The sequence below is a fragment of the Sylvia atricapilla genome, chromosome 24 (assembly GCF_009819655.1).
Source record: "Sylvia atricapilla isolate bSylAtr1 chromosome 24, bSylAtr1.pri, whole genome shotgun sequence".
In the NCBI taxonomy this organism is placed as follows: domain Eukaryota; kingdom Metazoa; phylum Chordata; class Aves; order Passeriformes; family Sylviidae; genus Sylvia; species Sylvia atricapilla.
The window spans coordinates 6,631,520-6,644,477 of NC_089163.1; the positions used below are offsets into that span (position 1 = coordinate 6,631,520).

Consider the following 12,958-nt stretch of genomic DNA (forward strand, 5'->3'; position numbering starts at 1 on the left):
CTGTGCAGGGGACTGACACCCCACCCAAAGTGCATTGAGCAAAGGGATGAAGCCATTTCTTGGTTGGTTGTCCTCAGATGCGATGTTTTTGGGGCTGTGGTTTGTATCCCCATGACCTCTCACACCAGTGCAGTGTCTGAAAGTGCTGGGACTACCTCAGGCCCCAACTCCCTGGAACAGGGCTGGTTTTGGCAACCTGCTGGGGTTGGGGAGGGTAGGAGCCTGGGAGATAACAGGACAAGGCTCTGCCACAGAGCTCTGAGTGAGTCACGTTGCTGTGACACAGGAAGGCAGCTCCTGTGGTGGCAGGGTCAGTTTCTGAGGCTCCTTGGTAATTTTAGCTTTACAGGAGACTGAGATTTAGTACTCATAAGCAAACTGTCCAGAGTGAGGGTGGAAGAGGTGATTACTGTCTGGAGCAATGGGAATTTAGAGCTTTTAGCATGACATGCCATGTGCCACCCTTCTCTTTCTGCCTGTTAGGGAAACTGAGGCACAGGGAGGTACTACAGCCAGCCCCTGGGCTGCCCCTTGCCCCCAGGGAAGCTCTTCCCAGCCAATTTCCAGTCTCCAGCTGCCCTAACTGGGCCGTTTGGCTCTTGTTCTCTGTCAGGCCCGCAGCCAAGATGCCCTGTCAGCTTTTTGTGCCTCATTTCTGCCCCTCCTAAAGCTGCTGCAACCAGAAAAAAAATGAGATACAACCAAAATATCAATGGATTTGACATTTCCCCCCACTGAAATCACACTCAGGGTTGGGCAGCAGCTGCTGAGCACCCACCTCACCTGGGCTCACTACAAATTCCACAGCTTAAAGGAAAGTTTAATATCAAGTGATGTTTCTTTGGGACAAACCTGAACTCTGGGAATTGCTTCTGGCCCTTTTGGGGGCTTCGGTCCCACATGTGACCACACTGGCAACTGTTAAAAGGGTCTGAAGGCACCAAGAGCCCAGTGACATGCTGGCCCACGGCTGGGAAAGCTTTGGCACCGTTGTAGCTACATTTGAGAGCTTTGGTTTAGGCTGCTAAAACCAAGTCACCACAACACAAGGCTAAAGAGAGACACCTGGAGAAAGGTGAGAAGGAGGAGGAGAATTCAGCACCAGGGAGACAGTTTTGTTTGAAAATTTATTGAAAAATGCAATACAAGAAGCAATACTAAACACTTGGGTCTGCCTAAATGCTAGGGCAACTTTCCCTTTGATTCACTATGAAAATCCAAAATAACAGCTCCCATCACTAGTTAATCTAGAAAGTTTTGCCAACTTTAAAAGTTCCTATTTTTATAAAGAGTGTAAATGCCTAACCTAGACAATTCACAATTGCCTTAAAAATTTTTACAAAGCTCCTTCATCTTCTCCACTAAATTATTTACTTTTTTAGTTTTTTACAAGTTTCATCTCTAAGGCTGGGACACTACCACCTCTTAAGGTAATTGTACAATTAGGAAAATCAGCAAACCACAGTTTATTAAAACCAGAAGTCAGTCAGTCCTTTGCTAATACATCTTCCTTGGTTGGGGATTGCTATTGGGCAACCTGAGCTGCCATTCCAGTTTATTGGAGGAGAACAGGAGCTCCTTGCCTTCCTTTCTATAAAAACATTCATTCATATATAAATAGCTTCCATATAATGTATATTATACAATCAAGACAGTCTCTGGGTGAATTTGTGGAGTGGGAAGAGCTGGGAACATTCATATAAATAGACCTTACTTAGCTGGTTTGTCCCTAGAGCTGACACAGCATGCTCAGAGCCAAGGATTTTAAATCCCACCAGAGGTGGAATGGGAGTGGGCAGCCTCACCACAGCTTTGGCTGAGGGTGAGGGAAGCTGCTTCTGCTTTTAACTTGTATCTTCTTCCCAGGCTCCTGTCCAGCTCCTGGGCTCGGGCACCGTGTTGGCAGGAAGGGGGCTGGAAACCCCTGAGGTCAGACAGCAGGTGATGGCAAAGGGCACATGAGGCCATGCCTTGTTTAAATTACTCCAGGAGAAGCAAGAACTCAGCAGGGGGAAGTGTGAAAATGGACAACCTGGAAACAGCCACCCAATATCCAGGGGAATATAAAATAAAATGAAAACAGGGTTATTCTAGTCTATGGGCCCTCTAAGAAGGGACATCGGCAGTGACAGGGAGCATATCCTTTTAGAAAGGAGCCACCTCTCCTGCCAGCAGGTTTCTCACCCCAGGAATCTCCTGCTTGGGGTGTTTTGTCCTACTCATTGTACTCAGGGCATGGGACACCCCAAGGAACACCCAGGGACCACATTCCCCTAAATTCTCCTGACAGCCAGGTGCCTTTAAGTGCTATGGACAAGCTTAATTTATCACACTGGCTCTGGTCCAGTAAAGCCCAGAAATCCTCTCAGCCACTGCTCCACGTGCCTCTTCACTCCTCAGGCAGCTATTACAAATGAAAACGAAAGACTGAATGGCAAGGAACTCAATTCCTGGAAAAGAAAACAGTGCCAGAGGGTGCTCAGCACAATGGGTGTTTAAGGCAAGAATTACCCAACTAAGTAGAGGACAGCAGAGACACAGACCCCTTTCACACCTGCATGGCAGAATAAGAAGGAAAGGGCTTTTCAGACACCGATAGGAAGACTTCATCTCTGCACTACAGCCCGGGACTCCCTAAATCCCCAATGCAAAATGCCCTGAGGGAGACAGAGCATCCCAGGAGGGGATCCTGCACCAGAGCAGCCCAGAGGCAGCTGTTGGCATGGGAAGGCTGGAGGCTGAGCAGGACCCAGGGCCAGCAAGGCTCAAAGAGAGCCAAAATCCAGCAGCTCCAGCAGTCTCCAATCAATACTGATGGCTTAATTAAAATTGCACCTGAAGCTGAGAAGCTGCACCAGCCCCCAGTTGTAGTTCTGTTTGCAGAACTGTTGCAGCTAATCAAGTGGAGCTCCTGCAGCCTGAGCTAAATCCAGTGACTTCTGAAATGCATTATTCAAATTTTAAACTGGAGAGCTTTTTCTTTATTGCCATTTTCTTCCCATCCTCACCTGAGAAGCAGAGCACTCCCTGCCCTCAGCTACCACTGTGCCACACCATATGTATGTATTTGTATTTAAACACGAAAAAAAAAATCACAACCTCAAGTGGACTAAAATATTCACAAGTGTCTGGGCAGACTCTTTATAGAGCTTAGTTAGTTTTTTGCTTCTTGAATCCTGAATTTAAATAGTGGAAGGACAAACCAGACAAGAATATTCCCATGAAGCTGAGAGAGCAGCAAGGGGAGAACATCCAGCCCCTGAAATCATGTTTTTGCATCATCCCCTCCATGCAGGAGATGACTCTGTAAGCTCAGCCTCAAGATTCAGACAATCACCCTGATATTTCATTCCAGCAAGGGGGTCATGAAGCCAAATCCAGACACTCAGGCCAGCATGGAAGAGGGAATGTCAACACTTCCCATGTGGTTTAGCTCTATCACAACCAGCAACACCTGACACCTCCTAAAATTCCTTGTTCAGCCTCTCCAAATACATCTTGTAGGCCTAAGAAGGATTGTCTTAAGGAGTTTAAATTAAATGATAGTAGGATACACGCTCTGGGAAATGGGTAACATGTTCAACTTTAAATAGCACTGTGAGGGGAGGACAAAAACCCAACCCATTACTTAAAAAAAAACCAAAAAAACAAAACACCTTATTTAAAAATCATGAACACAAACAACTGAAAAACTATGACATCGAAAAACGCAGTTCCTGCGAATGCTGCACAAGCCTACCTTAATAGCATCCCAAGTCCAAACACCTTAAACACACACTTCTAAGGGCTTTTTAATTTAATGGCATCTAGAAAACATAAACAGATGGGGAGCATTTGGCAGAGACACACAGAAAAGAAGGTGAGATGCTATCACAGTCCTCTTAAAGCTCTAAAATTCACAGTATAAGATATTTGAAGCAACTTCCAGTATTCCTTAAATCTAGTCAACTATTCAGATGTGTGCACAGGCTACACCACAAAACCCTACTGTGATCACACATCAGGGCTGAGCCCCAGCGGGGAGGGAGCTCGGAACAGCCCAGGGGTCGCAGCAGGGCTGGAGCTTCCCAGAGCTACAAAAATAATCCAGAGGCAATCAGAAATGCTGCACAAAGTCTGACTCTTTAAACTGACTCTCTTGGAAGAAGGATCCATGGCTTTGTGAAGGCGCATACAGGTATATGCACGGATACAACTCCATTATCCCTGACGAGGCAGAGGGAATACGAGTTAAAACAGGGAGCCCTGGAGCCCTGCGAGGTGGGATTCTGTGTCTGAAGAGGCTTTGTGTGAGAGGGAATGCAAAATTGAAAACCTGTAAAAAATATTCAGTTACAGTTAGAAATATGGCATATTTCTGTCACAATAGATATAAAAAACCAACAACAAAACAAAAGCCTAAATCCAATAAGATCCAGTGGAGTATGGAAAAATACCAAGTAAAATGTCAAAGCACAACTCTTAATAAATGATATGAATGTTTCTGAGTGTCAAGTCTGAAATCTGAGGTCTTTGTGCTCCAGGTAGTTTCTTGGTAGTTTTGCTGGGTTTCTTTCTCCTGGTGCTGTCCCAGGCAGGAACATTTCCTGGCAAGAAAGGAAGAGAGTAAGTTACAGCTACCAAAAGCAGTGTGCTGGAAGAGACAGGAATCTCCCTCCTTGAAGTGGATAGGAACCGAATTCAGGTGAGTTACCACCAATGGCAGGTGAGAAGTACCTAAAGGGGCTCCAGGAGACCTGGAGAGGGACTTTGCACAGGGGCCGAGATTAACAGGACAAGGATGCCAGAGGGATTAGATGGGATATTGTGAAGAAATTGTTCCATCTGAGAGCAGTGAGGCCTTGGAACAGGGTGCTCAGAGAAGCTATGGCTGCCCCTGGATCCTTGGAAGTGTCCAGGGCCACGCTGGATGGAGCATCCTGGGATAGTGGGAGGTGCCCCTTCCATGGCAGGGCTGGCACTTGATGGGCTTTATAGTCCCATCCAACCCAAACCATTCCAGGATTCTGTGATCAGTGGCATAGGGCAGGATGGGCTTTAAAGCACAGAGGGACAGCCAGAGCTCCTGGATTCCTCTAGCAGCTCCTTCCCAAACTTATAAAAAATGCAGAAAATGGTATTTCCAGGCAAGCTTGGGGTCCAGCTCAAGGCTTACTGGGCACTGATGTGGGCAGGGGTCTGTGTGGCACCTACAGCTGCTCTGTGTGCTCCCAGCATATCACAGATGTTTGGGAAGGCAAAATAGCCTCATGGCAGGAGCTGTGTAGCTTTTAACCCATTTGGGCTCATTTCCACAGGATTAGTCTGTCTCTGCCTGCCTCATCAGCCTCCATAGATCTAAAGGAACAGGAACAGCCTGAGCAGGACATGGCAGAGAACAAAGATCATTTTACTTCAACTCTGACTCTATCTACCCAAATCTGTGCACAGAGATCCATCACCCCCTGCCCCCACCTGAGGTGGTCTCTCTACTCACACAGCCTACTCCTCTGCAATCTCTGTCTCCTGGTGCACAACGACTTTGGTCACCGACATGTCTGGGTGCTGCTCCTTGGCAGCCTTGATCGCCTGTGCCAGGACCTGCAGGACAGCATGGGAGAGCACGGGTTAGAGGGTGTCACAGTGTGTCAGAGCATGGCACCCACCATCCCCAAAGGGACAAGAACCTTCTTCTAACTCCAGGGTGTAAAAAAGAAAAGTGGATGCACTTGATAGAACTACAGAAAAGCCCAAGTTGGGAGGGATCCACTGGGATCGTGCAGTCCAGTCCAGCCCCTGTCCCTGCCCAGACCCCCCAACGATCCCAGCCTGTCACCCCTGGCAGTGGTTTCCAAAGGCTCCTGGAGCTCTGGCAGCCTCGTGGCCATAAGCATTCCCTGGTGAGCCTGGGCAGTGCCCAGCACCTCTGGGGGAAGAACCTTTCCCTGATCTCCAGCCTAAACCTCCTCAGTCACAGGGAACAGAGATTGGAGCTGCCCCCTGGGAGGAGCTGCAGCCCCTGCTGAGATCTGCTGTCAGTGTCCTCTGCTCCACCTGAACACATCAAGTACCCTCAGCCACCCCCTGTAGGGCCTCTCCTGATCCTTTACCATCTCCACAGCCTCCTTTGGAATCTTTCTATTATCTCTATTCTAATTATTTTCAGTCTTAAATTGTGGTACCCAACACTGCCCCCAGGACCTCAGCCACACACTTTGGTGTCTTTTGGTGCTATTGCATTATCTCTGAAAGAAAAAGGACTATTTGAAGAATACTCCCCATCTCTCCACACTGCCCCATAACAGAAGACTGATGAGAGGAATTAAGCATAACCTGCTTATTCTTCCAGCAAGTGTGATAGGCACATTTCAGACATCTCAGACATTTTCTGCTGGAGTTAATAAACTAGATCTTGTCAGAAGAATATTTTACACCCCCACGATACTTGCAACTAAATTCAAATTCAAAGTATAATTCTCTGATGACAAAATCATCACTTCCAACATACGCAAGAGACCAATGAGGCTGAGTCATCAGAAAGGTTTCATATAAAGCTAAAGAGATGTAATGTAGGTGCTGAGTGCTCTGAAATTACTTCTGGCACTATAGAGTAGCAATAGTGCTTCAAAGTTATGTGAAAATGAATGCAGATCAGCCAGATATAAAGGAAAACTTTTACTTCACTTTTTAATGGATTTTTTTAAAAGCCTACAACTGTCCAATTCTGGAATCAAAACTTTGCTGCCAACATCAGTTTCAAAATAGAATTCAGCGTTCCTGGCTCAGCTGGATAATGTCAAAAAGGAATTTATTACTGATACAAAATCATGGAATAGTTTGGTTGGGAATGGACCTAAAACCTCATCCCATCCCACCCCCTGCCATCAGCAGGGACACCTTTCTCTAGACCAGGTTTCTTAAAGCCCCGTCCAACCTGGCCTTGAATATTTATAGGGATGGAGCAGCCACAATTTATAAGAATATGAAGTTCTATCTCTACCCCAGTAAAATTTCCCTGGGTCATTTTTTGGTGACACTGTCTTTGAACAGGCAGCCTGACTGATTTTTGCCAGCTCTGGGAAACTCTTCTGGATCATATCCACACTCCTACCTGGTCATGGTCTACATCTGCATCTCCTGTGATGACAATCCTCTTCTCAATCCGTGTCTCTGAAATGCCACCTTTCACAGTCTAGAACAGAAGGAAAAGCTGCTGTTAGTGTAGAAGTGCAGAGGAGTTTGAGCTTGCTGGGGCTGCCTGTCTAAAGACAGTATCCAAAAATAGCATCACCAAACAGTGCTGTTGTACCCGGCATTAGAGTCACGGGGGAAACTGCTGCTGCTCAAGGAAAAACTGTCAAAGTGTTATTTTTACAGCTCAGCCAGGGAAGAGCTTTTCCTCACAGTACAGCTCTTCTTGCTGTCCCACAGGACAGTCAGAGTCCATGTCCAGACTGTGTTGCAATTAATGCACAATCCACAGATTTAACATAGGCAAAACTGAACCCCTTGAGCTTTGCTCCAGGTACTAATCATGTATTTGAAAGGACCTTCCACAAACTTTTTTTCCCTCTCATTCATCCCTGCCCATCTCCCCATCAGGCTGTTGTTTAAATTGGTATTTTGTGGTCCTCCCTGGTGTTACCTTGGTGATCTGGGTGGTGGTAGTGCTGCTGGTGGTTTCTGAAGTGATGGTCTGGGCAGTCAGCAGGATGCCAGCATCTAAATCCCCATTGCCACCATCTGTCTGTGGGACACAAGAACAGGCCATCAGGCCCTGAGCAGTGGGGACAGAAGCAGGGGTTCCACATCACCACAGAGGACAACCTGAGGACAGCAGCTCCATCGTGGACCACAAGACAAAACAAATCAACCTGTGCCTAGGTGCACCAGAGCTGGGCAGGTCTTTGAATGCTCCAAGTCCCTGTACTTTAGGGCTGGAAAAGCACAGATCCTTCAGGGAGGACCTGTGCCACCCCTCAGACTGGCAGAGCTGGGATGTGCCCAAATCTAAGCATGCCGCTGGCTCCGCAGGGCTGGTCATACCATCCATGCCTGAACCATGACAGGAGACCAAGGCAGACACCAATCTCAAATTCCACCTGCCTGCATCCATGGAGATCAACAAAGCCAAGAGCACAATCTGATTCAGAAAGTACTAGTCATCCTTCCTCCCTCCTGACAACATCTTGAGTATCCCTCACTTTATGCTCTGCAGAAGCAAACAACATCCAGACATCTGCTGAAATAAGAATAACTTTTAGAGCTGATTTTTGGATCTCATTCTGCCTGACTCGACCACTCAAGGTCTGCCAAAAATCCCAAACTAAGTCCTGGTCAGCTCAATCCTGGCCGTGCTGTCCATGTCCCCACTGGGCAGCGTCCTTGCTCAGTACTGGGACAATATCAGGAATTACCACAAGGTGGGACCATATTCCACAGTCTGGAAGAGATTTATTTGGTGGCACATCACACCCTGTGCACACATGGCCAACTGATCCCAGCCTTGGAGATCACTTTTCCTTTCCATTTCCCAGTTAGAGCAAAACTCCTCTATTCATCTACACACTTGCTAAAAGTCAGAGCAATGCTCACCACCACTGCCCAAATGATCTCTCTGATGCGGAGTTGGGAGGACGCTAAGCAGCCACAGCATTCCTTAGGAATCTCAATTTATACAATCATGAGATTGTTGCATCCACAACAACATCCCACAGTCACTTCACTGCAACAGCAGAGCATGGGCTGGTGCTGCTAACCACAGTGATGGCAAAGCCAAGCTGACAGAGGCTCCAAAATCTCTAATACATTAAGAAAGGCTAGGAGGGATGGAGGCGTTCAGCCCAGACAAGAGAGGGCTCTGGGAGACTCCAGGGCCTAAAGGGCCTCCAGAAGAGCTGCAGAGGGCCTTGGGACAAGGCATGGAGGGACAAGACACAGGGAATGGCTTCCCAGTGCCAGAGGGCAGGGCTGGATGGGAGATTGGGAACTGGGAGTTGTTCCCTGGCAGGGTGGGCAGGGGCTGGGCTGGAATTGCCAGAGCAGCTGAGGCTGCCCCTGGATCCCTGGCAGTGCCCAAGGCTGGACGGGCTTGGAGTACCCTGGGACAGTGGAACACGTCCCTGCCCACAGCATGGGGTTAGAACTGGGTGAACTCTTAGGTTCCTTCCATCCCAAACCATCCTGTGATTTTGTGGTTAAAACCTGCTTTAGACTGAGGATTAATTTTAACCTCAGCAATGAATCCATACCTGCGTATCCTCTGCTTTGTAACATTGCTCCACTAAGATTTTTGCTTTCCAATCACCACATAGTCACTGAGGTGGTATTTTATGCAAAACATTTGGTGTTTAACAACCATTTCAGTCTTGAAACCTAAGGATAACCAAATAATTTATAAATCAAGTTCTGAAGAGACATAAACAGCCTCTTTGGGGGAGCTGGAAAAATAAAACAAGGCATCTATTGCAGAAAAAAGGCCAACTCAGGTTAACTTTGTACAGAGAGATCCACATCCTGAAGCCAACCAGCAGCTGAAGATTAATTCTGTTTGCAAGCACATCTTGAAAAAATCATTGCTCTTCAGGCATAGCAAAACCATTGCTCCTCTAAAAATACCAGATGCACCTGGAAATAAGTGTCCACAGCATCAGTTAATGCCATGCTTCACTCAGATGTACAGAGACAGGCAGGTGCTGCCGTCTTATCCTGAGGATTTGGAAGGAAAATGTTTTACTTGGGTTTAATTAAGTCCCTAGGAAATTTATCAGAACACACCTTACCTGTGCAGCTTCATAAGTGATGGTCTTTGTCTCTGTGTGGACAATAGGGACTTCTTTTGTGGGAATTTCACTTTTGACGGTGCTGGACATGTCAGAGATGGTGACAGTCTGTGTCTTCACTAGCGGGGGCTGTGAGATAGGGTTAAAAACATCTTGTAAACACCCAATTCCCACCTTCACATCCTGACTCAGCTGCTGGCAAGTGTTCTGACACTGATCTGATAAAAGCACTGTGGGAACCAAGGTCAGCCTGGAAATCTTTGGGTTTAAGTCTCTGGAACAACACACTGCTCCAAGGCCAGAGATCAGGCATGAGGATTAGACAGGCAGCAAAATCCTCCAGCCCTTCCCCACACCGTGGATTCTGGTCAGCCCAAACCAGGTATTAAGGATTTAAAGGGGTGTATCACAACGTCATAAACGCTGCCTCCACTGTTTCTTAACTTTCTAATTACCAGAAGCTCATTGTCAGCTGCCAGGAGATGACCCTCATCTGCTAATGCCAGTGTCGGGATTAACACCAACCCTGGGCACACAAAGACTTGATTACAGTTAAGCAGCTTTATCCTGACCTCAAGAGCAACACTGTTGTTAAAATCCTCATCAGATATTACACTTTTATTAAATCAATGTCAGATAAAACAGAAAGAATAATAAGGCTGGAGAGAAATCAGTTGTTCCACCACCTGATGATTATCCAGAAGAAGACAGAGTGAGTTCAGAGCCAGTGCTTTCCCAAGAGGGCTCAACTTCTGCCACCATCCCCAACCCTGCCAGGTGCCACTGTGATCATTAGGAGGAAACAGGCATCTATTGAACCAAAAGCAACAGCACTGGAGCAGGCAAAAATCCCTCCCACAGTGGGAAGCACAAAGGCACACACTGGACAGCACCTCAAATTTGCTCTGCTGTGCTGAGGGTCAGCCACCAGTCCAGCCAGAGCCTGCAAAATCCTTAAGGAGCTAAAATTACACAGTTTTTGAGCCTAAATGTTGCCTTTTTGTGGGAATGCCACAGGATGCTTCAATCCAAGAAGAGAAAAGGGAATTGCACTGCGGAAATTGTATTTCATGCAAAGATAAATTGAGAGGGACTCGTAATTATGCCAAGACAAATTAACAGTGGTTCATATTTAACTCAAAGATAAACTGAGAGGGGCTTATTGCACTGACTGCAGGAGATTCACTGGCTCATTAGCTCCAAGCATGAGTACAAGCCAAGCAAACCCAACTCTTCTGCGGGTCTGTGGCATCTGCTTGCTGCAGTGCTCCCACTCCAAAGGTAGCCAGGGTGTGGGGTGCAGGAGCTGGGCTCACTACCTGGAAGCAGCAAATGAGCTCTGGCAGCCCGTTAGGAGCATCTGGATTGGGACACTTGCCATGTGGCTTTCTAAAGGCAAAGGTGTCTTCACCATCCTCTGCCACCTCCTCCTCCTCTCCTCCCCAGGGCTGCCGGGGAAGTGCAGCAGGGCTGGGGGGGGGGTCCGGCTCAGAGAGCTCCAAGTCCTTCTCCACATCCACACAAACCCCCTTTCCACATGTCAGGTCCTCCTCGCTGCTGGAGCGGCTGGGTGCCGCCTCCTCCTGCTCCTCCTCCTCCTCCTCGCTGCTTAGGGAGCAAGCACCAAAGTGCCATCTGGGAGAAGGCTGTGGGGTGGGTGGCACTGGAGTCTCACTATAAACTACCGACTGCTTTGAGCCCTCCCACGAAAAGCCAGTGTTAAAACTGCTCCACTCTGCCACTGCAGCCACATCCTCTTGGGAGAGAAAGTCACACATTTTCTAAAAAGAAATGGATACACAAAAAAGGCCAGGGAGAGAGAGAGAGAAAGAGAGCAGGGAGTTAAGGAGAGCAGAAGGTCAAAAGAAAACAAGGCAAAACATCAGGTTCTTATCAAATATCACATCTCCAGTAACACATACAACAGTGGGTTGGAAACTGGAAAACCTCTGTGCTCTACCCAGTGCATTTACTGACACGGCCTTCCTGGTACATTAGTAATCCACTCTCCTAAATTTTAAGGAATTAATATGAAAACAACTCTGCGCCTAGATGAAGAGCCGCTACTAAGAGCTTTTTGCTCAGTTTGGAATAATTTCAGCGTATCAAATGGAGACTTGTGCACCTCCAAAACTTCCATAGGCAATAAAACCCACCCACTACTCCAAAACCATCCCGATTCTGCTTCAACTCCTTGAAACTTTTGTCTCACTTTCTAACTAGATTCCCTTGGCAACCAAAAAACTGTAATTTGTGCTTAAAACGTGAGGCCTGAAGGCTGTGGGTTATTTGGTATGATTCATTTTTTATACCCCAGAGGCTTTCCCTTTGACTGACCTCCTCTCATGGCATAGCTCAATGGTAGGGAAAGAGAGCAGGAGCCACTTTATGTAGGAACAAATAGATGCTTTTCTTTCTAAAATTTCAAGAAATTACTCTTCTCCCATTTCTCATGAGTATTTTTCAGTTCTCTGCTTCTTTAAGCTGCAGACAGGTTAGCTGTTAGAATCTTATTTATTAAAATTTCCAGCTTCTTGTGCTGGAAGACAAAGTTGCTGGGATATTGCTTAGCAAAATGCATTTAATAGGAATGGAGGGAATAGGTTATTTCCCCTCAGAGGGGAAGGTTTTATTTCTGATCCAAACCCACTTCCACATGTTTCTCCAATGAAATAGTTAGGGGAGACCTCAAGTCAGTTTGCAGCTTCCTCATGACGGGCAGCTCCAGTCTCTGCTCCCTGAGCTAGGACACGGCTGGAGCTGGGCCAGGGCAGGCTCAGGCTGCAGAGCAGGGAAAGGTTCTTCCCCCAGAGGTGCTGGGCACTGCCCAGGCTCCCCAGGGAATGGGCACGGCCCCGAGGCTGCCAGAGCTCCAGGAGCCTTTGGACACCAGGGATGACAGGCTGGGATTGGTGGGGTCTGGGCAGGGACAGGGGCTGGACTGGATGATTCCTGTGGGCCTGTTCCCACTCAGGATATTCTGTGATATCATATCCAGATCCTACATTCATTTCCTAACACAAGACCCTACACTGCAATATTCCACAAAACAGATCATGAATGGGGTTATCAGCTGTGTACAGCCGTGTCTTATTGGTTTAAAACTTGAATTTATATACTGCCAATGTCCTGACTTTCCCTTAATTACAGATGCAAAACTTTGCAAATTATTCATGGGACCTTGAGAAGACACAGCT

At 47.2% G+C, this 12,958-nt stretch overlaps 1 protein-coding gene across 38 annotated transcripts in view; it reads right to left on the minus strand.

Annotated features, from left to right (window-relative positions):
- Positions 1-1,113: 1,113 nt before the first annotated feature.
- EPB41 (erythrocyte membrane protein band 4.1) overlaps positions 1,114-12,958 on the minus strand; it is a 95,656-nt gene continuing 83,811 nt past the window's right edge. For 21 of the 38 annotated variants that reach the window (XM_066335226.1, XM_066335242.1, XM_066335255.1 and 18 more), the window contains 7 exons: positions 11,081-11,542; positions 10,448-10,531; positions 9,762-9,890; positions 7,625-7,726; positions 7,091-7,171; positions 5,477-5,580; positions 1,114-4,586 (listed from right to left, as the gene is read on the minus strand). In XM_066335226.1, the coding sequence (XP_066191323.1) occupies positions 5,482-5,580; positions 7,091-7,171; positions 7,625-7,726; positions 9,762-9,890; positions 10,448-10,531; positions 11,081-11,542 (957 nt within the window). In that variant the 3' untranslated portion in view covers positions 1,114-4,586; positions 5,477-5,481. The remainder of the gene's footprint in view (positions 4,587-5,476; positions 5,581-7,090; positions 7,172-7,624; positions 7,727-9,761; positions 9,891-10,447; positions 10,532-11,080; positions 11,543-12,958) is intronic. The other 17 variants (XM_066335261.1, XM_066335260.1, XM_066335264.1 and 14 more) reach the window with 7 other exon arrangements.